Source organism: Tyto alba, unplaced genomic scaffold, assembly GCF_018691265.1.
Source record: "Tyto alba isolate M040663 unplaced genomic scaffold, T.alba_DEE_v4.0 Super-Scaffold_13, whole genome shotgun sequence".
In the NCBI taxonomy this organism is placed as follows: domain Eukaryota; kingdom Metazoa; phylum Chordata; class Aves; order Strigiformes; family Tytonidae; genus Tyto; species Tyto alba.
Window position 1 is genome coordinate 29254964 of NW_024881275.1, and position 25374 is coordinate 29280337.

A 25374-nucleotide genomic window follows, 5' to 3' on the forward strand; every position below is an offset into this window, starting at 1 on the left:
ACAACTCCCCCCAGTTTATAATGTCACTGGGCATGACATCATATGGTATAGAATACCCCTTTGGCTAGTTTGGGTCAGCTGTCCTGGCTGTGCCCCCTCCCAGTTTCTTGTGCAGTCCCAGGCTCCTGCCTCTGCTGGCAGGGCAGTACGAGAAGCTGAAGAGTCCTTGACTTAGTATAAACACTGCTTAGCAGCAACTAAAACATCAATGTGTTATCAACATTATTCTTATCCTAAACCCAAAACACAGCTTTATACCAGCTACTAGGAAGAATATTAACTTTATTCCAGCCAAAACCAGGACATAACCTTAGCTGCAAGATCACACAAGAGCAAAAGACTGGTAGGTAGATTAAAAAAAGAGAGATTAAGCTTACTACGAGAGTTAATAGTCTGATTTTAGACTTTTGTTCTTTTGTTTTAAATCAAACACACCTAGAAATGACAGTGTGTGCATCTTAACCTGTCTCTTAGTACATGCTGAGGGTTGATTTAAAGTGTGGGTGGTGCAATATCAAACTAAAAATGAACTAATTATATTTTTAATGGCTAACCCCATGGCTTGCAAAAATTTTGATAAACAGGGCACCCAGATATGTTTCTTAATAGCTTTTCTTTACCGTGGTCTCACCCTGGTAAGAGGTACTCAAGAGATAGCACACTTATCTGAAGGGGCAAAGGCAGCTAGCTGCATCTCTTGGTAGCAAGCCATCATTCCAGAGCAATGTTAATAGGTTCTGATGTAGCTGTTAACAAAAGAAATAGTCATGCAGTAGTCATGGGCCCACGTATACCCTTCTCGTATGAAGAACATACTCTGTTGTAAAAAAGAGTAAAAAGGAGGAACACCTCAGTTCTCTCATGTGAAAGCAACTTTTTTAAATCTTAAAATCAAAATAAAACTTCTGAAATTAAATGCTCTCGATATTACAAACTAAGAGTAGCCAATCCCAGTTTCACTGTTCCCAGACAAAGCTGCTCCTTTACAATACATCAAAATGTGTTTAAACTCTGCAAACTCTATCCAATAAATACATAATGACAGACCAGGTAGTGCTTTAGTGTACTAATTTCTTATATACTGTTTCAGGAAAGCAATTGTTTCCCACATGATGGAAGTAGGTATCATGGCTACCTGTACAAACAGGTGTGTGTTTATTTTTTTCATACTGTGAGATAAAAGTCCAGTAGTATTATCCTTGTTTCTCACTGTATGTTCTCCTATATTTCTGGTTACTATATGCTAACCTAAGCAGTCCTCTGCAAGGCAGCTTTGAAATACAACTATGAATAGTAAATATGTTCAAAACAAGTCAAGCTAATCATATCTTTGTAACAGCTGAATACACAGACATATTCTTATAATTATATAACTATTTCACAACCAACTGGAGATGCCACTAAAGCAAGGGATCTCAGAGTACTTTAAATAGTTTCTCTACATAATCACACAAGTATACAGCTTACCACGGGTTTACCAAGAACTCGACAGTAACAGAAGTAGCGAAGACCAGTAATTCATAATGAAAATGTTTTTGCTTTTTTTTTGCCACAGTATCGCCATTTCGAATAGTATTTGTTTTGCAAACAGAAACTACTTCCTCCTATCCATGCTATCATTCTAACCATAAAACGTGTGTCAGAACTTGGGTCACCCTGTGTACCTCTGCAACCAAAGCACCAAAGAGCCGTAGCGCTTTATCAGAGGCTTCAAGCCACTTCCTTATACGTCTTGTGAAACTGCCCAACTGGAAACAAATACAGTGGTGTAAGTTACACAACAGCTAAGTGTTATTGTGAACATCTGAGTACTATTCATGCAGAGTCTGCAGATCATTCTGTATTTCTTAAATTAGAAAGACACTACTTAGCCCATCAGGCAACCTACAATACAGGTTTGGTACAAAGGTATTTCCAAGGACAAATGTCAGTTTTCATGTTTTTTCTAAATCAGTCCTCAAAAACATACCAGAAAATACACTTCAGTTTTAGATGTAGGGTAAAACCCAGACTGGTTAAAATATGTCCAGGGTTTTACTCTTCTTAATAATTTTGACTACGTATTTGGGCTGTCATCCAAATGCTATCATAATACAATATTAAGCTTTTGAGATTAAATAGCAGAAAGCACTGAATAATCTTTCATTAGCATCACAAGAAAGCAATTTGTAATTGAACCAATTCACTGTACAGACGACTGTAGCTCCAGAGTGCATACAGGTCAGCAGTACTCAACAGACTTACTAGTTAAATTAGAAACTGTAGCAAGTGTTCTCAATATGCAGGGTCTAGACCTTGAAAGTAAGGCCTATTAGCATGGGAAGTGCCCAAGACTGATTAACAGCTTGCTGCAAAAAGGTCAAACTCACAGCTGTGCTTAAGCAGCAGCCTCCATCTAAGAAAACAAAAAGACACGGAACTTGAAACATACTGACTTGCTCCAAATGCTCTGCATTTCTGAAACTGCATGCAACTGACTAGCCAAAGTCAGCTGACAGAACGGAGCAGCTTCTGTTCGCCTTGTCAAGCATCACCACAGAAAATGTGCCTACTTAGTACATCTCTGCTGGAAGAGCTTAGCAAACTGCCCATACTGCCAATTCACAGGCAGCTGTGTGGCCCTGCGGCCAGCTTGGGAACACCACTGCCTGACACAGGTAGGCTTATTAGCTCAGCAACGAGCCTCTCTAACCACAGCCAGCTCCACACTTGAATCCAACAGCTGTCAAATCATTGCTGTAACCACATTGCACAAATGACTGATTTGGAGACAAAATGTGCCACCAAGAAATGAACTGGTTCCAACCAAGGACGTCTGAGGCACAGAGCACAGCGCAGGAAGGGGACAATATGCCCCTCACTGCTGGCTGTAGGATGGAGCATAGAGAGCACAGGCAGGATGCACAGCCTTCCCACTGAACCCTCCAGCCACTGCTGCAGCAGTACCAGCATCAGGTAAGCAACTTCTCCGCTGATGGATTTTCAAAGCAGTGTTTAAAAGTCAGAAGAGAGGTCACTTGGAGTAGTTCCTCCTGCAGTTTCACCCTATTCAGGGAGCTGCGTGGAGACTTCAGAAACTAGATCTTCAGAATCAGTTGGGTCATGGCAGACTGCATTTGTTTCTCAGTCTAAGGAGCACATTTGCATAGAGTCATTTAAACTCAATCTGGATGGGGATTCTCAATGAACTCCTTTATAGCTGTACCTAGTAATACCTCACTTAGTTCCCAAAAGCAACATGTTATAAACTCCTGGACAGCCTGAAGAGAGACAAATGAAAGGGATGCCACAACGTGAAGCAGAAATCGTCAAAAGCACTTCTCCTCACCCTCCACCACTGCAATGTACAAATGAAAGCAAGCACCTTTGCAATTCAAATCCACCCATTGTATAGAGGTAGCTGTAATTCATTCAAAGTCACTTCCTGCAATAAACAACCGAAATGAATCTGGGCTAAACTCTGACCAATTTAACCCAGTTACAAAGTAACTCTGGGACAGTCATAACCTGCAATCCAAGGAGTTACTCCTAATTTATATCAGTAGCTCCCACAATAAGCAGGCAGTTATGCTCAGGTCTGAACTGACCACTTTTTCTCCCTGGCATTTTTAGCCCTTCTTCATGAATCCTGAAGACCGCTGGAAGTGTTTTGCTATGGTTACCAAAGCTGAGGTACAGGCAGTGCTGAGGTTTACTTCAGGGGCTGAGAGAGATGTAGAGACTATTTATCTCCTGCAACTGATAACGTTTATAAACACAGTTGACTATTTTCCCCTAAGAGTAAAAGGGCACAGGTAACACTATTTTGCTCACTGGCGCACAGGCTGATGTTTCATTGCATTTCTACTAGCTCATGTCTACTCTATCACTGCCACCGTAACAGCGCTCCTGTTAAGCAGCAGAGTTGTGACTGTGACTCTGCAAAACTGCTATCCCCTCACTTCACTGCCAGACCCAGACGAGGTGAGGTAGATGCAGGGAAACCATGGGTGGACAGTAGAGCAAGAGACAGGTTGCTGTGAATTGGCCACAATGAAGGAGTTCAGCTAACAGCCTGCTCGGAGCTGCAGGTGAATTATGTGTACCCAAAGCAAGTGGAAAAATGCTGCTCCTTGCTTGGTAAGCTCCTGCTTTGAGCACCACACTTGCTGCACTGTCGCTTTCTTCTCCAGCTGTGGATATCTGGCAGAGCGTACTTAAACTCAGCTTGCTTTGGGGTGATTCCAGGTAGAGGTCAGCCTGTTGGTGTAACTAATTTCAACTAATTGCTTTCAATCCAGACCAATCAAAAGCGGGGGGTGGGGGGGAAGTCATTAAAGTAATTTTAATAATATTGCCTTCACATGTAGGTACCATCCTCAGAAAAAGGGAAGAGCACCTGAGGTGCACCTTGGGACCACAGTCCTATCTGGAAAGAACATGCAACCTTAGCTTTTTACCTGAGTAGGGTAATGAAGCTACCTATAGATATGATTCAGAAGTGATCCATATAATGCCATCATGAAAGACTCAATGTCCCAACATCCTCAACCAGCAAGAAAGAAGCCTGTATCATGATGTGAAATCCTAAATTATTACAATTTATGCAAATTAATACCACTTTGGATTGAAACCATTTTAGATAAATGAATGTGCATGTTATACTGAGACATAGGAAGGACTTGACATTTGACATTTCTATGCATTTGCAGAAGAAATCAAGTGTCATGGTTTTAAGAGATTGCTATGGATAGCAAATTTTTAGTTTCACAGAGAATGTTATCGGCAAGTGCTCTTTGCAAAGAGGCCCTTTGTTACAGTCAAGATGACTCACTATGTTATATACTCCTGTCTACTAGACAGCTATGCAAAAAAACAGAAAGTTATGCTGCTCTGGCCATTACTTTTCTTTGTCTAATTTTCCTCATATAATTTATTTATAGGAAACTGTCCAGAAAGGCGCTACTAAAGCTTTTATAATAAATTTTATGTTAGTGCAAATGGGCTATTCTTTCTGCCTGTTTTCTTTTTAAGCCAGAAGGGATCTCTCCCAGCTCTCCCTTAAAACCAACACAAAACAGGGAAATATTATTTCTGAGTGTACATGCATGTAAGTTTCACAGGAGAAGATGTATGCAATGCTATGGACAACATACCACTTTATTTTGCTTCTTCCTTTAAAACTATGCTAAAAAAGATAGAGATTAGATTGTTTTCCAAAACTATGCTACATAATAAAACAGTTTTAGCATCTATGTTTCATTTAATATCCATGAACAACAAAGCTGATATCATAGCCAAACAAACAACAGAAGCCTGCATCACTGTCACAGTCACGTCACAAATATGAGCCTCTCGCTCTATTTTTCAGACCAATAAGAACTTTGTTATCCGATATGAAAATTTATCAGCTGTAATTTGGATTTTTTGAAGCAAACAAAATTTTGTAATTACAGTGTGTGAAAATACATACACCTAGGTAACTTCTCTATCTTTACCTAACCTACAAAAGGAAGACCACAAAACTCTGCACAAACCTTACAGTTAACACCATAACGAGAATATGAATACCCACAGTTACTTGAAACAAAAGAATGTAATATAAAAGCTTCATTTCACATGAGAAATTAATTTTCTTCTTGTTCAAGGATATCTCAGTTCAGAGAAAAACAGGAGTTGAATCATGCAAATTTACATGAGGCGAGATCAACTTTAAAGTGCCTGCAATTATTTTGTACATTGTCAGTTTAACTTCGTTTTAGTAACATCAGTCATTTTTAAGGATTGTAAACTATTAGAAACAGTTTATTAAGTAGCATTCAAACTACACATGAACAAAACTTTCAAAAAACTCACAGAAAGCATTCCCAAATTCAAGGAATGCTGCATACACAGCATGTCCTTATGGAAATGATGGGCACTACTGGTACTTAGCAATTCTAATAACCCAGACAACACTGAACAGAGGAAGTCATCCTGGTTTTGAAATATATTTTTTCTAAACGTTCATCGTCCATTCCTAGCATATGTAACTTGGAAAAGTTACATGGCACTGTACTTCAGCTTCTGAACCCTCAAAATGAGTATGACCTTGATTTCTCTCATCAGCATAACTGTATTATTACAAATTCTATACCACCAACTTGTCAGTGATATAAGCGAAGGTGACCAAATGCAAAGCAGTAACGGTGCACAACCTGTAGTCAGCTAATAAGAGCTAAGCTTCAACACAGGTTAAAGTTCTGGCTAGAATTTTATAGTGTAGTGTAAATTCTTACATTATTCTTAACACTTCAGGACTTAAATTTTCATAAATGTTGTCAACACTTCAATAAAATGACAAGTATTATTCTCAGTTTTTAGAAACTAAACTGAAACTAAACAAACACAAATGTTGAACATAATATTTAATTGCCTATAGATCCATGAATCACTTCCAATTGTAATTAACAGCTTCTTTAGTTGAAAGCGTCACAATTACTTTCCTTTTCTAGAAGTGACAAGTCTCAAATCCTCAGTTGAAGTGTGATCTTCCCAATTTTCTCCCTTCCTTCATTTTCAGTAACAACATGAAGACGGGATAATTTTCAAGTTCTCATACATTAAACTTACTCTAACCCCATTTCATTAGAACCGGAAAATAATTCTTGTTTAAAATATCTAGTTATGAGTTTCATTATGAAATTCCATTGAAAATAAATTCAATAGGCTTGTCCTTACCTTGGTAGGAAGACACTTTCCACTACATAGAAATCTTGCATAAGAACATCTCTGTCCGGTTTTGATGTAAGGTTTCCTACTGTGTATCCTATTCCCAGCTGGATAGTGCCTTTAATAGCTGAGGATGCAGTCTGCATAGAAAGTAAGAATTCAAGCATGAATTTGCTAAGAATAGATTTGTGTTCTTTATCAGTAACATTGCATGCTAAACTCTTAATCATTTTTGTAACAACACCATGTCATCTTTACCTCCTAAACCTCAGAGACATGACTCCTTTTCAATTAAAAGATTTAAAAGAAACACTATGTTGTAGCAAAAGCTATGAAAATCAATTCTCTGGTTGTACAGAGTGAGACTTTTCAAATTACCCAAATTGACACTGGATTGACACTGGATTCTAACTCATCACAGAATCATAGAATACCAGGTTGAAAGGGACCTCAAGGATCATCTAGTCCAAACTTTCTCGGCAAAAGCATGGTCTAGACAAGATGGCCCAGCACCCTGTCCAGCTGAATCTTAAAAGTGTCCAGTGTTGGGGAATCCAGCACTTCCCTGGGGAGATTATTTCAGTGGCTGATTGTTCTCACTGTGAAAAATTTTCCTCATGTCCAATTGGAATCTCTCCAGGGGTAACTCGTACCTATTAATCCTCGTCTATCCGATGTGACTCTTTGTAAAAAGGGAGCCTCCATCTTCTTTGTAACCACCCTTTAAATACTGGAACATGGTGACAAGGTCTCTCCTAAGCCTTCTCTTCTCAAGGCTGAACAAACTAATTTCTCTCAGCTTTCCCTGACGTGGCAGGCTTCCCAGTCCTTTGAATATCTTTGTGGCCCTTCTCTGAACCCTCTCCAGCCTGTCCACACCTTTTTCGTATAGCGCAGACCAAAATGGAATACAGTATTCCAGGTGTGGCCTGACAAGCACTGAGTAGAGTGGGATAACGACTAGTTTATCTCTGCTGGTGATGCCCTTAGTTATGCAGCCCAGCATCCTGTTGCCTTGCCCTGCCGCAGCAGCACACTGTTCACTCATATCGAGCTTGTTGTCCACCAGGACCCCCAGGTCCCTTTACACAAAGCTCCTCCACAGCTGTGTAGATCCCAGCCTGTGCTGCACTCCTGGATTGTTTCCCCAAGTGCAAGACCTTACACCTGCCATTCTTGAACTTCATAAGGTCCTTGTTTGTAGTAGGATGGCTGGGAAGAAGAACTAAGAGTGTTGTACAGATAGTGAATGATGAGGACATCTTGACCTTGGTGGGCCAGAAGCTTTGGGAGCAGCAAACAGGAATGTAGAAAAACAAGGTAAGGATGCTGAGCTTTGTCTGAAGAAAACATGCATGGCTACATTAAAGAAAAACATCTGGCTGTTTCTTAAACAGTGGAAAGTTTTCTGCCTTGAGCTAAAAGTGTACAGGACATTGTGTTTGTGCTTGTAAGATTTAATTAAACAATAGGCTTAGGAGAGCAGTAACTAACTTGTAACCAATGAGTTGCCTGGTGTATTACGGACAGAGGATAATGACACATCAAATGTTGACAAGTACTGCTAGAGACTGTATAACTGTAGAAGAGCTACTGGCAATAAACGACTTCTTGCTTCCATCCATCTGGAGTCCCGTCTCTCAATCACTTTCACTTGTCAGCCCACTCTTCCAGCCTATCCAGGTCTTCCTGCAGGGTGGCTCTCCCTTCCAAAGCATCCACTTCCCCACTCCGTGTAGCATCATTGGCAAAATTCATCAGGGCACACTTGATCCCATCATCCGGATTACTTACGAAGATGTTAAATGGTGTTGGGCCCAGCATTGATTCCTGGGGGACCCCACTTGTGACAGGTTCCTAGCTGGAAAAGGTGCTATTTCCCACCACGCTCTGGGTGTGGCCTCTTAGCCTGTTCCCCACCCACTGCACAGACCACTTGTCTAGATGTAACACATCAGTTTCTCTAGGAGGAGTCTGTGGGGAACCACAGTAAAAGACTTGGAGAAATCCAGGTAAACAGTGTCCACTTCTCACCCCACATCAACCAAGCAGGTTACTTCATCATGGAAGGAGATCATATTTGTCAAGCACAATTTGCCCTTGGTGAATTTGTGCTGGCTGTTCCCAATCATATGCTCCATTTGACTTGTGACAGCCCCCTGGAGGATTCATTCCATAACTTTCCTAGGGACTAAAGTAAGACTGATGGGCCTGTAATTTCCTGGATCCTCCTTTAAGTCCTTCTTGTAGATGGAGGTGACATTAGCCTTCTTCCAGTCCTCTGGGATAGCCCTAGATCTCCACGACTCCTCTAAGATTATGGAGAGCAGTCACACAATTATGTCAGCCAGCTCTCTTAACACCCTTGGGTGCATATCATCCATCCATTTGCAGGGTTCAAGCTCCTGCAATGGTTCATATACCAACTCTTCCTTCACTGATGCTGGGTCTCTTTGTATCAACTTGGATTTTTGCTCCCAGAGCCTGAGGCCCAACAGTGCTGGTAAAGACAGAGGTGAAGAAAGTGTTGAGAACATCTGCCACTTCAGCGCTGTTGGTGACTATTCACCTCTCCTGCTTAACAGTGGGCCAATATTTTCCTTCTGTTTCTGCTTGTTGAAGAACCCTTTCTTGTAGTTTTTCACATCTCTGGCTTATTTCAATTTGAGCTGAGATTTTGCTTTTCTAACTGCATCTCTGCGCATCCTGGCAATGCCCCTGTAGTTCTCAACAGGTGTTTATCTTCTTTTCCATCTCTGTTATGCTTCTCTTTTGGTTTTGAGTAGCTCAAAATCTCACAGTTAAGCCAAGGGGGTCTCTTGCTCTGCCTGTTTCCCTTACGTTTAAAGGCGATGAACTGGTTTTGCACTTCCAGGAGAGTGCTCTTGAAAAACTCCCAGCACTCATCAGTTCTTTTATCCTCCAAGGAAGCTTCCCACGGAATCCCTCCCAACTGAGCTCTGATAAAGTGCAAGTTGGCTCTTCTAAAATCTAAAAATTTGTCCTAGTACTAACCTTCAGTGTGCTCAGCAGGATCCCAAACTCCACAACATTGTGAGCACTGCAACCAAGGCTATCACTGAGATATTACAACGTTGGTTTTCTTGGTTTGTATGTAACAAGTCCACAAGTTCCTCATTCTTGATTGGCACATCTAACATTTGTATGAGGAAGCAGTCCTCTATGCATTCCAGGAACTTGACGGATGATATGTGAGCTGCTGTATTGTTCTTCCAACTAATGTCTGGGTAGTTGAAATCACCCCTAAGAACCAGGTTCTGTTGACCTGAGGCTTGCTTAAGTGATCCAAATATTGCTTTGTTTGCCTTATTTTCTGGGTTTGGAAGTTGGTAGCAGATGCCCACTGTAAGATCCCCCTTGAAGACAGCCCCCCTGATCTTGACCCAGAGGCATTCGATAGGGCTTCCACAGTTGGCATAGTTGACTTCTATGCATTCAAGGTTCTCCTTAACATAAAGCAGAACTTCTCCTCCTCTGTTTCCCTGCCTGTCTTTACGAAGTAGCCTACTGCCATCCATCATGATCTTCTTAAAACATTTATAATCTAACTGGACATTCAAACTCTTCAGGAGTTTGAAACAGCATGCATTATCTTCTGGAAAAACAGTCACAAATTCCAGGCAACTGTAGGTACATGTCAAGGCACCACAATACAGGCTAATGTTTAAATGCAGATTCTGGATACATATGTATTTATTAAGTTTTGCTTAACACTCAGGGCAAGAGGTGCATTAACTGGGGGGAATCCATAGAGAAATTAAGTGTTGAGGAAAGAAAAATCTCTCTATAAAAATCTATACACATAGAGTTAAATGACTTAAATTCAATGAACAGGGTTTGCACGGGAGAGAAGGGTTCAAAAGGACAGCACCAAATTGTGATGGATAATGTATATACATAAATTGAGACCACCTCTGAAACTTTCTCCTGCTGACTAGACAATCCTGCTGGACAGATAAAAAAATGGCAGGACTGAATCAAAATAAAACATTTCTTAAGAATTCCTTTCTTGACTAAAGATGGAAGGAGTGAATAAAGAAAACAATTGGGAAGGGAAAGGCGGCTATCAGTAAGGGAGTATCTTCTCTTGGTATGGTGTATTTTCACCAGTTTGAAGAAACCATTTTTGTGCCCATTTTCAGGTTTTACCTCTCATTCACCAAACAAGTAAGAGACTGTACCAGTGGAAGCAAAGAACACCAGAAGTCTCATGGTCAGAACTACTTTAGCACTTGACAAAAACATTTCAGGAACGGAAATTGCATAAGAAAGGGTTCAAGTACACAAAACGACTCTTGTTACAGTTCTCAGAACAGCATATGCTACAGTGACTGCTTATTTTTAGAAAAGACAGAGAAGTGTACCTCTATTCATGAATGTTTAATACTCAACAAAAGCAGTAATTATGTAACTTTGATCAAACCCATATACATACAAACAGAGTTTCTGTTTCATAGCTGGAAACCCATCTTGTTCACTGCCACATCAATGAACTATGTCTGAAAGAGCAGCAGGTAGCACAGTACTGTATTTAATTAATGAGGATAAGCTATTAAAAAGAAAAAAAAAAAAAACAACCAAACAAAAAACTGAGGCATGTAACCTGGCAATATGATTTCAAGAGGAGAACTCTGGATCACCTTTCAAGTTCATACACACATTCTGCAGGATTTTTGCAAATTCAAAAGAAGACGTACAGTCTCTGGAGGGCAGAATGTAAGGCCTCCTACTAGCATGGTGCAGACTTTACCTACAGGGTTACCTTCTTCTTAATTTCCACTCTTATTCAAGAGTGCCATTAGTAATCACCCATTGTTTCTACAGCAATCACAGCAATGGGTTTAACAGAAAAGCAATGTCATGAAATCATTCAGAATACTTTAACCACTGTTTTAAAACAAACTCATAGCAGTTACTGCATGCTGAAGGCAATTGCTGACCCAAAATCAACTGTTTGTGAACCACTGTTATAAGTTAACCCCAACAAAGGCTGGTCACCCAATATCCCCTTAGTAAATGTCAAGTTTTTGTTTTCACAAGCCTTAAAATGAAAACAAAACAAACCTTGGAATCTGTTTCAATACCAACATTTGTCTTGATCTAACTTCATTATTATTACTACTTTGTGATTAAGAATGGAATCAAAGGAAGAAATAAAAAAGCTGCTCCTCAAGCCCTAGGGGAAACGTTCTTGATTTATCCATTTTATTACTACAAAAATATATTTATTGGAATCTACAAATGCAAATGGAAACATTTAACTCTCTCACACATTTTTCCTTACTCAGACAGCTCTTTCAATGCCCATGAAGAAGCAAAATCTAGTTTCAAACCTAAGGCCCTTATTTCTTTCAATTCTTCTTGAATACTCTCCTGCTGTAAGGCAGGCAATAAAATTCAGCAACCTCCTGTGTCACAAGTTCTCGCTTTTAGAGACTGAAATAAATTTTCTTCCTATTAGCCTCATGCAGAGGATCAGAAAGTGACCCTGAGTCCATGTATCAGCTGTAACTGTACAGCTGATAGTGTAGAGTGAGTGTACAGTGACTCCTGAACCACTTAACCTGTCACCAATGCCTTCTGAAGCTCTAAGAAATTAAAAGATGAGAATAATCAGCAGGATAAACAGCTTCAGCTGATAAGTTTTAGACTATGAAACTAATTGGATTTGTAGCAAATGGTGCACACTGTGACAACAACTGTTTTTCCTAACTAAAGGGGCGCAATAAAGCAAAAGTTTTACCCTCCTCCTTTTGCTAATTAGGGTATTACTGTCTATTGCACAGGTGCTTTGGTGGTTTTTGTACTGACAATGGAGACAGAAATCCACAAAAATGCTGCCAGTTTCAGACTGAACTACTTTTGATTGGTTCTGATACTGTGGATCCTAATGTGTCAGGATTTGTCCTCCTTGCTCCTCTAACAGCATAAACTTGAATGGGTGTAGGGAGACAACCTCATCTCTCTCATACCAGCCAAGGTCTTACTGACTTACACTAATCTTCACTTCTGATGCTAATGTTGAATAGGACAGGTCTGCTCTTTCTTCTCCAGCTCCCAGAATCTATGCATTGGTACTCTTCCTACAGTGCAGCAACAGTTTCTCTGTGTCCAGCCAACCAGTTAGAGAAGAGCTGATAAAAGTTTTCAGCAGTATCAGTTCCACAATTCACATAAACACTAATGTCAGACACCCATGTGAATAAAAAAAATACCACACCCTCATAGCATAAAGAGAATTGGATAGGGTTTATGTTTGTCTTTCTACTGGCTGCAGGAGGACAAGCAAAGTCTGAAATAGCAAAAGGCCTACCTCCTCAAAATTAATGTGTCATCACATCCTATACACATCTCAATGGACACTGAATTTATGCTAGCTCAGTGCTCTGTCCCACATGGCCAGCACACTCCTGTCTTGGTAGTGGGACCCCTAGATTTCTCTTCAATCCACAACAAGAATCAAGTAGAGCTTCTCCCCACTCTAGGTTTTGAACAAAAGTTAGTTCAGGAGAGAAAAATTAAGACTGACACAAATTCAGGTTAAACTGTATCTTATATAGCTACTGAGAAGGAAATAACGAAACTGTTTGATTAAGTATAATGCAAATTACAATTCCTGCAGCCATGAAAACTGAGAAATTGCCCGTATTCTCTGTATTACTGTCCCAGAGTGCCAGTATTTCAAAGCAGGTAGGAACACTTCTTTTTCATCTACCACAAGTAGCCTGTTAAATGAGAACAGATTAGCAAAGGGAAAAAATCTGCATTTCAGGAAGAGATGTACTGGGGATAAGGTGCTCCAGGAGAAGTCCCACAATTTCTAAACTGTTGAGACAAAAAGCGTCTCCAGTTTTACCCCTGCATATAAAAGCTTAAATTGTCTTCATATGAAACATACCTTTTCCCCTTTCTGTCAAAAGTAATTACGTATTTTCTCTGTATTTGTTGTGCAGCATTGCTAGAAGGTCTGTAGAGATGAAAAATTACATGCAGGGTCACAAAGCATAACAGGTTACAGGATGAAAACAGGATACAATACACAACACAGGTATATAAAATATCTGCATTAACAAATATTCTAGCACTAGATGTGCTGTCTCATGAATTACTTTTCTCTACAGATGGGTCTCCCACTTGCTCTACATCGCTCCAAGCTGAAATCCTTTTTCAGATTAGCAAAATAAATGAGGATTTAGATCCTCTCAAATCAGGTATTAAGTTTCTGCATGATCCTGCAAATGTACTAAGTAGGATTTTATCATTGCTTTTCCTACAGATAATTGCTTTCAGGCTAGTTCTGTAAAATTTACATTTGCTATTTTCATAAAATAAAAGTGTTAATCAGACACGTACAATGCATGCAAAGGCAGTTTACATTTGGGTAACAAAAAGTCAACTGAACTGAACCTATTTAACAACTGTGCAAGTTAGGGACAAGGGTACTGAAAGGATTAGAAAAGTCTGTCCTTTAAAAATAATTAAAAAAAAATCCAAGGAAGACAAAAATATAGGCACTATAGTTCCAGAAAGTATACTATACATTGCTCAATAATTATTTCTATTAGAGTGTGAAAGTTGCAAATGGTTAGCAAACCTAACTAACCACTGATGCGACAGTAAAGGATTGGTTCTGAGAACATAGTGCACAAAGACTTCAGCTATGGTAAATAGGTTTATTCTTTTAAACAAGGTTTCTTCTATTTTCTCATTATTTGCATGGTACTGCTAATGACAGAAAACAAATCATTTAACAAACCATGAGCAGAGAGGAACTAAGCGAGATGCAAGTGTCACTTAATTTAATAGCTCATCTCTACTCTCATTCGCAAAGTCATTTTCACATCCTTCTTAAGTCTCATTTGTTCCTTGCTAGGTCTTTATGTATTCCCCACAAGCAGCTCGTGAAAAATACAACTCTAACATTCTTGCCTTCTTTAAAAGTAGACATCCTAGGGATATCCTTTAGGACTGCATGGATGTAAACTTTGTCCTTGTTTATCTGTTTTCCCTTTTTATAACTCATTTTATCACAGCTGAAGTTTGGCCTGTGAACATTCTTGTCAGAACAGGCCAAAGAGGATGATTCTTCCAGAAGACATCTGCCTTACTGCAAGTGCTACAAAGCAATGGAAAAAAAAAAAAAAACCAACAAACCAACTATGCTTCAGCAACTCCACCTCATTATCACTCTGGAAGGCAAGATGATGTTTACTTTCTTTTACCCTCTGTACTACTGACATTCAAACAGGTTTTAAAATCTGACTAATGAAATTGCAGAGATACCTTGTTATCACAGTTCTGTGTAAGAGGTGGGGAAAAAAAGCATCTGACCAGAAGTCAGCACTGATTAACACAGCCAAGCTTCCCACAACCTTGCTACCATTTGTTCATTTCTTTCTACTGCTGTCTGTGGAGAATCCTGCTCTCATCTCCCTCACCAGTCCACTCTGCTGCTTCGTGGAACTTAATGATAGATGCCTTCCTTCAGGCGGCATTCTCAGTGAAGTCGGGGGGGTGGGGGGAGAAATCCACAGGGTTTCACTTGGTCAAAATTATTCAAGCCACATGGGTTAGGGCAGATGTGAATTTTCTATTGCAAGTCAGCATTTGTTCTTTAGTTACACTTGTTACCCTAAGTTACAGGAATCCACACACACTATCACTCCCATGCAAACAGATCTTATAATTTCCAGACTCCTGAAAAGATACTAAGCCTTCACAAATTGTGTAAATCCTTAAGCCAAACGGCCTGAGGAGAGTGCCTGTTGAAAAACAGTATGTCTTCTTCAAGCAACATTTAAAGAGAGCTCTCTCTGAACATGAGGAAGTTGCAATTAGATTCAAGATGTATATATGGTTACTACCTAGTCCATTGCTCCTGCACGAGAGCGCTCTCGTCTTTGAGTGCCTGCTGAGCTTACAGTCCCATTGAAACACCACTTTCTGCAGCTGCTTCTGCTGAAGCTTCTGGAGGTGGGTACCCCATCTCATCATGCTCTCTGCAGCTGCCGCACTTGAGCTATCAATTTCCTTTTACATTAAATCACAAACAGGGACATAAAAATAGTTACTAGGAAATCCCACTCACTGAACTAGCTTTAACTGTTTCTCCACAACTTGTAACCATGGGTCACTACTGCCACACTACTCCTTCACTCCTCTTTCAGTTCACACTGGTTTTCTCTCTATCCAGTATTTGTCTAGCTGCTGCAGGTCACACTTCATGAAGCTGGACTTCTGCCCATCACCCTCACCTCTGGACCTTGCTGCTGAGCAGAGTGGGGATGGGTCTGGAGGGGTGAATGGCTATTACTAAGTTGTCCTTTCTTCCTACAGAACAAAATTACCTTAGTACCACTAGTCTGTTTTGCAAGAAGCAGCTGTGATCTTCAGAGGAAAACTCTACCCAATGTTTTTTCTTATAATAAGGCAATCTATAACTCAAAATAATCAGAAAAACAGACAGGTGTTTATTTGTACAATGCAGATGTAATTAGAAATGGTCCTATAGACCTAGAAAAATAAAGGTCTGCAGCAAAGAGCAGAAATATCTGGGGTGTATCTCTTATTTCAGAAAGCTGACATTATACTGGTCCATGCCATGTCCTTTTGCCATTCATTTTCTTTGCACCCTAGAGCGATGCCTCGGTTGAAACTAATGCAGCACTACATGCTTCTCTACATAGCATTGGCTGTGCTTTCTAAACTATACACACCGACAGCTGTGCTATTAAAATATAAACAGTAGACCTTATATTTTCCTTGCATACTATGCTGAATGCAAACATCAGTGCTAGATCATTAAGCAAGTGCAACTGATAATATTGTATGATTTTTTTTTCCTCTTGATATAATTACACTTTGAAGTTGGTGAAAGTAGTTTTCTTGTAGTTCTTTGAATAATTCTAACAACTTTGTCAGGATGCTCTCCCAGGAAATACTTAGAACATCTACACATTAGATTCTTTCAGCTCAACTTCTACCAGAATGATTTTCTGATCCAAGCTGAATCTGATCTCCCTTAATTTTCCAAAACTGGATTCAGGTGACTCCATGGCCTTCAATTCATTTTTCCTCCATTTCAAAATATTTATACTGAAGTTACATGAGTAGCCATGAATCCAAGTGCTTTAGTTCTTCTATCTCTCTGAGAAAAAGAATTTGAGACCCATAAATTTGGTAGTAGCCATTGCTCCAGGCAAAGCCATTAAAGACAGTCATTTCAGTATCATTGCAGATGTACAAAGTGCTCGAAGTGCCACTGACAATATAGGTCCCAGTGCAGCAAAAACTCCAGTAGCGAAGTTTCAATGTCTACAAGAATAAGTATCCTATGTGCAAACATTACACGCAGGGCATAAGCCAGTGCCAAAAGTGATGCAGCAATGCTGCTCATACATGTTTCCAAACTCTAACAATAAGTAACTGTTTTCCTTTATTTAGGCAAATTCCCTTTGCTCCTGGGCAAAGTGACTCACACGTACAATATGCAATTTTGAACAGGTTTCATAAAGTGCTTATAATGTGTGAAGCAGAAATGCTGCAAGAGATGTAATAATAAGAAACAACATCTACTTGTATACATGTGTGGCAGCCTTCAGATTACAAATACACATTTTGGTAACCTAGAAGCAGGTTTCCACAAGTGCACTATATATATATATATATATATGCTTTGTTTTCTGGTGTGATTTTCTTCTACACACTTAATGTGCTTTGATAGATATGTCTGTGCTCTTTTCTTGACATCATCCTAGTATTAAGCACCAGGATGCTACCGAAGTCTGTTTTGTCAGGAAGCAGATTTAAGGACTACTGTGTGAGTGATGACATCGCAATGCAAAAGCTGCATGTATGTCAGCAGCTTCTCACAACAGGCGGCAAAATATCAGGAGGAAATGAAAAAAAGCGGCTATTGCATACTCCAGATTTCAGTGACAAGACTGTGATGGATACCCAAGAGAAGCTACAGTCTGGTGACTGCATTTTGTTGCCAGGTTCCCTTTTACCTTGCTTAGGATTTTCAAGCATGAAATGCAGCAAATAACCACAGCCTCTCTCCATTTTTTTCCCTCTGTTTCTCTCTGAAAAAAAAAAACCCCAAACACCGCCCCCCCCAAAAAAAAATAAAATCACCCAAAACAACCCTCAAAGAGCTGGTCACAGTTTGCATAATTTAGGATTTCTTTGATCTTAAAGTTATCCTCTATCTTAAAAGCTGCATTGAACATGTATCTGTGAAGTGTCTTTTCCATTAACCAAGTTCTTTTGATCGGAGCAACTGAATTTTTTTAGGTGATATTCACACTGTAAACTTTGTAATTTCTTGAAATTTACAGATACAGAGAAAAACCAGGAGGAGTTTCAGAGATTATAACACTTGAAGCAAATGACTGCAGCTGAACAGTCCAATACACCCATCTCAAGTAACACCATTTTAAAGAAAGGAGATGCAAGGCAAGGTTGTGGTTTTCAGAAGAAAAAAACAAAAAACAAATAGAAGGTTGTGTTTCATCATCTCTCAAGGACTTTGACTAAATAGTATCAGACAATTAAAAGTCAGGGAATGGTTATGTCAGATTACAGTGGCAGAAAAACTAAAAGCTAAAAAAAAAAAAAATTAGAGCTGAATGAAGAAGTATGATTCATAATAGAAATCATGCCACTGTCTTGGTCTAGTTATGCATTTCAGAGTCTGAAAGGATGTTGTAGCAATGCTCATGCAAGGACTCACATAAGTTTTTAGTAATGTAAGACATTTTTCTTGGAGCTCCAGAGTGATTACATTCATGCAGCTGCCAAGTCAAATTTTCTTCTGCCAGGGAAGTGGGCCACAACTTTACTATTGTAGGAAATTGAAGAAATGCAGTTTTAACTAATTCACATAAAGATGTTACCTACCTCTATTTTAGCTGAGCTGAACAAAATCATAAAATATTGGAAGAATTGAAAGTCTCAGAAATGCAACTGATAGGCCTATGGACCACTACTTATTATGGAAAGATTTATCCTGGATGAAGTCAGAGATGCTCTCCTGGAGAAAGGTTGTTTTTACCTGACTGAGGTGAGCTTAAAAACAGTGAAAACCAGTCATCACTACAGATGTTTGTAATATATGGATAGCCCTTATAACTAATCTACATAGATTCAGGGCATGTTTGGAACATATTGCTACTGCACAGCAAAGATACTAGAGGTCAGGAAAAAACTTTTCCATTATAGGCAAGATTCCTTTTTCCCCCCAGGATGAACTGGCAAGTAATCCCTCTGGGAACTCTCCCAAGGCCAAACAATGCTAAAGAGTTACAGCAGGCCAAAATACACTTGATGTATACATACAGAGAAAGGACAATGACATTTAGAGGTTTGCCCATTTTCACCAGTGAATGAATCAGATGTATTTTCTTAGCATAGAGCTAGAAACTCATTTTTTCACAGCTAACTAGTCCTCAGAGATGAGGTGCACTAGATGAAAACATCACCCTCAGCAGTGCACACCTTGACAGTATGAACAGCATGCAAAAGGCAGAATTACAAAAGGAAGAGGGAACAACAGAAGAGGGAGCAGATTGAGGAGTCCTTAGTTCCCACTCATTCTCCAATTGCTGCAGGAACTGATTTGCACATCACTCTGTGCAACTACAGCTGTATGTCCCTTCCACATTAGTCAGTACAGCCCAGCTGCTGCTCAAAGCTGTATTTACATGGCCTGCTCCGGAGTCTTCAGAAGTAAGGGGGAGTGAACCACAAGGAAAAGAATGGGAAGGTTTTCTGCATGCCCTAGAGGAAAATTGTGTTTCTTCAAACAGCTTCTAGAAATTATTTGTCCTCTGATGGAAATGGGTTTTAGTAAGCTATCGTTCATCTCTGTATCAATGAGACATACTGTACTGGCTAAGGTAAGCAGTTTCACTTACACTTAATAAAACACATCTTTATCTCCAAGACAAAAAATACTGACTTTTTACACTAGCATAAAACAGATTGATTTAAAAAAAAAAAAAAAAAAAAAATCAAGTGTTTGCAAATTATCTTCTCTAAGTTTCTCCCAGGTTTCTCTTATGAGACAATTCACAGTTCTCAATAAGGGATATTTACATTTCCAGATCAAGCAACTAAAGCATTGCTTAATACATACTGATTAGTTAAGCTTATTTCTCATTGGATTTGGTACAAGGAAAATGCCTCTAAAGCCAAGACATTTATTTAGTTTTCTCTTATGGGTCACTGGATTTTACATCACAAAGCAGATGTTTTGTATGCATCACTTTTCCTGTTTGTATGTAATTTATACACATGTATAAATGACTAAAGCTGCACGGACATAATATTTGCATGCTATTAAAGATGAATGGACGCAAGATCTAATTAAGCAAAATGCAAAATTGTTTAAAACAGAAGGCTATTTTGCTTTGTAGGTCAGATTGAGGATTGCTCCCCCTCGCCCCCCACCCCCTTAGCAAGGAAAACGTAACCTTTCAGTAGGGCAGTATCAGTCCATCCCTTATCACTAGAGATTCAATTTTATTTTGGGCATTATAGACATTCCAGCATGCATTTGAGTATCGTGCTTTTTGTCACAAAGTGACTGCAGATCCTGAATCACCAAGCCCCTTTGCAATTGCTGGAAGAGGATAAAAGAGGACACTGGCATTTTGCTCTGTGGGAAGATAAAGAGTCCAAGGAAGGTTTTAAAGCTAAGATCAAGCCACTAAGCTCATGACAAGAGCTACTGTTACCAAGTCCTCATGTGCAATCAGTGGGTCCCAAAAGAGGAGACATGGCATGATGGCATGAACTCTTCCTTCACTAATCTCTCTGCTTTGCAAGGGTTACCTTTTACCTGGGATGGGGCTGAAACTGAAAATGTCATCACATTTCAGGATTGTTATCTCCTGGCATTATCACCAGAAATCCCCTGAATTACCCACATAAAAGTTGACACTACAAAACCTTCCTATTGTCTGCGTTGCTGAACTACAATGATAGTTACTCTTTCCACTTCCAGCCATATTATTGCTCCACTGAAACTCTTCATGCCCGTATCTCATGACACAACTTCTTTGACACACCAGTACCACAGGTCCCCTGCCCCACAGCCCTTCACAGACTTACTCAGTCCCACCTTAACAGGAGTTATACAGCTGCACTTGCGCTATACATCAGAGGTCAAAGCAGAGCAGAGTAAAAACCAGAATTGCCACAATTCAAGCCAAGGTATTGTCCTTTGATTTTCTAAGCTGAACAGCACAAGCTTCTTCATCTTTATTATGCTTTGTTTTCTTAAAAAAAATAAAAAAACCCAACAGTGGAAGTGAAACCTCTGAGCAATAAGAATGAGTTAGCAAGCACAGTCTGACTTCAGAACTACATGAGTATCTCACCTCGGAAGTGTTTCCACTGTGACCAACAGCAATGGTAGATGGGAACAGGAACTGCCCAAGTAACTGAAAAAGCACCAGCTGAGGAAGCAAGCTCTTCCACAGCCCAGATTTCTGGAGAAAGTGGCACAGGAAATCACAGGACAGAACTGCAAGTATTTTCCAGCCAAATAAACAAAGTGCAACAACACATGACTGGAGAACTGTAAATGCGATACCTGTATAAAAGAGTGAAGAAATTGGACATGGGTGACAAAAGATAGGAGGGTCTTAACTGTAAACAAGACCTCAAGAGAACAAGATGTCCTTGTGAAAGTTATCTAAAAATATGGAATTAAATGGGAAATAGCATGAAATGCCTCTGTCAAACACCGGTGCTGCCAGGCTCACCCTTTCACCGACTTTCCAGACATATGCAGTTGATATGCATATCAACTCTGGTCTTCTGTAAAAAATATGAAACAAAGTTACATGGAATAGCTGAAGAAGGTAAGAATTAACAGAAAGTGCAAGGTTTGTAAAGAATTTGGCCTAATAGAAGGGATACATTGTTAGAAGTAAAAACATCAGGCAAAGACATGTTACTAGTAAGCCCTGCATGGAAAAATTGCATGGTCAAAATTTATTAATTTTTTTATTAACATCGTCACAAAAAGCAGGAGCATAATATTTGGTGGTAACACTAAACTATAGTGCATATGCAACACAGGATCTTGAACACAGAACAAGTGAGGGTGTAAGTATAAGAAAATGAATTAAGCTGGCATAAGATGCAAGTACAGAAAATGAATTAAACTGGCATAAAATATACAAGTACTGGTGTTTCAAGAGAAAAGTCAGAATTTCAAGATGATAGTCATTGTGATCTCCCAATGCAATGTTGTTGTGAATCCTATGTATTGTCAGAGATGTATTTCCAGTAAATACACAGAACAATTTTTGCCAAGATGAGAAGTTTTTACAAGGCTTTTTCTGGAATACTGTGAATTTAGAGTTGAAAAGAAACAAAGAACATGTAGGATGACTGGGGGGAATGGAAACTCACTGGTGTTGGGACTACTAGGATTTGTTTTGTCTAGTCTGGCAATATAAAACCACAAGTGTCCACCTCAGGCATTGAACTTTTCTTCCTAATACTAAACGTCAAGAACAATTTAGACTTCAATATTTTAAAGTCATAAGCTGGGAGACTGAACATAACCTGTATCTAAAAAGAAAAAAAAAGCATTTTCTCAAACATTATTTCCTTGCACTTCTGAGAAAATTACCCGGAATGTTAAGGCCATGCAGATACTGAAAATGTAGCTGCCAACAAACGGGGTGGGAAGAAATGGCAGTTTATTATTCTCCTTGACTTCACCAGCAGTGCTGTAGACAACACTCAGAAATTAAAAAGCCTAACTCATGATATATATTGTAGGAGCACATAGAACTTTGTCCCAAATTACAGAAATTAAGAAAAAAAAATCACCACTTCTTTGAGGTGGATCTATCAAGAAAATGATCAAATCCAACAACTAATAATTTGGTTGTGTAAATATGTAGAGAAAAATCTGCACTCACAGCCCCCCCTTAGTTATCAACAGTGCTAGGTGGACCTAAATAATGCTGGTCCTGAACAACAGTGACAGAAAATAAAAATCAAAACCAGTATCAGGTACTGTTACAATATCTAAATAGCCTTATGGTGCTACTGTTGATGCATGCTCTGGCATTAAGTATGTCCTCTCTTACACAACATTGCTTTTTTTAAAAAACAAAGCAAACAAAAAGTGTACTGTTTGGCAGAGCACTGAGGAGGTGGTAAGGTAGGTTTGTGGTCCAGACACATCACATAAGCATCCAAAGCATTTGTGAACTTACCATACTAAATTTCTGACAACAGCATTTTTGCCCAGAGGTGTATCTGTTGCTAACAGCAAAGAATTGCCATCAGTTTAGCAAGTGTGTATGCTTTAGAGCTGTACTCAAAAAGGTTTCAGCTAGCCAGTTCTGCAGTGAGTAGAAATGTCTCACGATTTTGCAGAAGGAATAAAGTACTTTCAAAAAATCCACGGAACATGTTTTGTTCATTCTTGTATTTAGTCAGTTCTGAAATATATTTCATTTACAGTAGGTTTGAACTACCAATATGAGGGAAAAACATGCAATGAAAAGGTTCAAAGTCTTATTTACCTTTTTATATGTTTTCTCTTCATTTGGCTTTCCAGCACTAACATCTCCATTTTCAGTAACAGACGACATCTAAAAACAGAAGCTTAAGTTAGAAACAAAGTAGTTGCTTTAGAAAAGTAAGTGTTCAGAAAGCATCATACATTATCCATTTCTTGCGAAATTCAAACATTTTAAGAGACAGCAAGTCACCAAGATCACTGACATATCTAGGGTATTCCTAGAAGGATTTTCCAGGCAGAGAAAAAGGACAGCACTGCCCCAGGTGTAAGTCCAGCATATGATGGATTCTACATGACCCTCTATTTCTTTTTCCCCACACCAGTATGCAGGTCTGAAGGAAGATCTTGCAGTGAAATCTTGCTCCTCATTAGACTGCATGAGATGATCTTGGAAGGAACAGTAATAAACATAACTATGCAGCTTGTGAGCCAGACATTCAGTGGCATGTCTCAGAGGTCCAATGCCTGTGGGTGCATTGACATGCTCTATCTCCTCAAAGGACCAAGGAGCTATTGACATTGCACTTCATCATGGCTAGAAAGTAATGCTAGATCAGTAATAAATCACTAAGAGATCACTTGGGTCAGACCCTCTAAGTGTGGCTGCCAAAGTCAACAAACCAAAAAGCTACAAGGACATGTTTTAAAACCGTTCTAGATTTTACCAATGCTTTCACAATGGAAGTAGACATACCCTTGTGAAAAACAGGACAGGTCATCTGGAGCCAAGACTGAAGATCAAGTCATACATTGTTACTAACGTTTTCCAGAACCTATTAAAGGAAAAGTCTGTTATCATTATGCCATCACAAATTTACATCTCACTGAATAGCTTCGTGTTTCCTTTTTCTACTATTTTCCAGCCCAAGCAAGAATCCAGCTATGAGTGATGGTTTTCAAGAATCATGTCACATAATTTGGTTACTTATGGGTCATTTAACATACACAGAAACTAGCAGTATTACACAGGATAGAATCAGTTCAGTCTAATTTCCCACTGCCCTAGATATTTCACTACAGTGGCACAAGCAGCCCTACAGTAAAACATTTATGTAGAGCAGTAAACATACATGATTTGAAGTGTTGTGTAATTACATGAGGACTTTAAAAATTAACTAAACCTTATGATCTCCACTCACTTGGGTTAGCTCATATTTTAATTCCACCAAAGCCAGAAAGATAAGCAGTAGGATTGATGGTTTGGAGGACTGCACACTGAACAGTCATATATAATAAACTAATTTTGGAAGTTTCCCATAATGGTAGTTACTATCAGCATAATTTCTGAAAGTAGCCTTGGCATGAGCTATTTCACAGTCAAAATGGTTTGACTAAATATGTGAGTAAATATTACATAATCATATATTATGTGGTACTTCTCTGGAATTGGTTCTCCCTCCCATCTTCCACATCTGTTTTAAGCCACATCAGCAAAGCTATTCTTCAATTTAATTTCTCAACCACACCGGAAGAAAAAAAAAAAATCTCATTTGTCTTTAATCAGTACAAATAGCATCTTGCACATAACTAAAAGTTGATTAAAAATCCCAAAACTATACCCAGACCTCATTCACTGAATTTAGTTTTCCAGTAATCTGAAAAGTATACATTATACCACTATGAAGCCTTTTCATAAAAGGCTTCAAGAGAGTATTTTCCTCCTCTTCAGAGGAGCAGACTATCAATTGCACTTGAGACACAATAAGAAAAGGGACAACAAATGGAAGCTTGGATTTTCTGAGAATAAAACATTGCCTCCTTAGAAAAAACTCTTCTAACATTACATGCCAGTATTTTCCTACTGCAGCTAGCTACATTATTCATTGTAACCTTCATGCAGTTGATGTATCTTAATCAATAATTCCTTTACTTAGGTGTGCATTAGCATCATCCTACATATCAAACGCCTACTTAAAGACAACAACTCAGCTTTGGTACCTTTTAAAACCGAGTGCATTTTATCTAGCTTACTTATATTCACACATTTAATATTAATTAATATTGATTCATGCTTGGAGCTACCAGTACACAAACACAGGCATCAAGAACTTCCATTAAAACAGCTTTTGTAGGAAGAAAAATGTCATTTTAATCGCTAGTAGGAGGAA

General features: G+C 39.1%; 1 protein-coding gene across 7 annotated transcripts in view; it reads right to left on the bottom strand.

The window, feature by feature from the left end:
• PIP5K1B (phosphatidylinositol-4-phosphate 5-kinase type 1 beta) overlaps positions 1-25374 on the bottom strand; it is a 121800-nt gene that overhangs the window by 62990 nt on the left and 33436 nt on the right. For 5 of the 7 annotated variants that reach the window (XM_032983868.2, XM_042787969.1, XM_032983871.2 and 2 more), the window contains 3 exons: positions 23961-24039; positions 23268-23336; positions 6700-6830 (listed from right to left, as the gene is read on the bottom strand). In XM_032983868.2, the coding sequence (XP_032839759.1) occupies positions 6700-6830; positions 23268-23336 (200 nt within the window). In that variant the 5' untranslated portion in view covers positions 23961-24039. Of the gene's footprint in view, positions 1-6699; positions 6831-13609; positions 13679-21095; positions 21140-23267; positions 23337-23960; positions 24040-25374 lie in introns of those variants that run through there. The other 2 variants (XM_032983872.1, XM_032983873.1) reach the window with 2 other exon arrangements.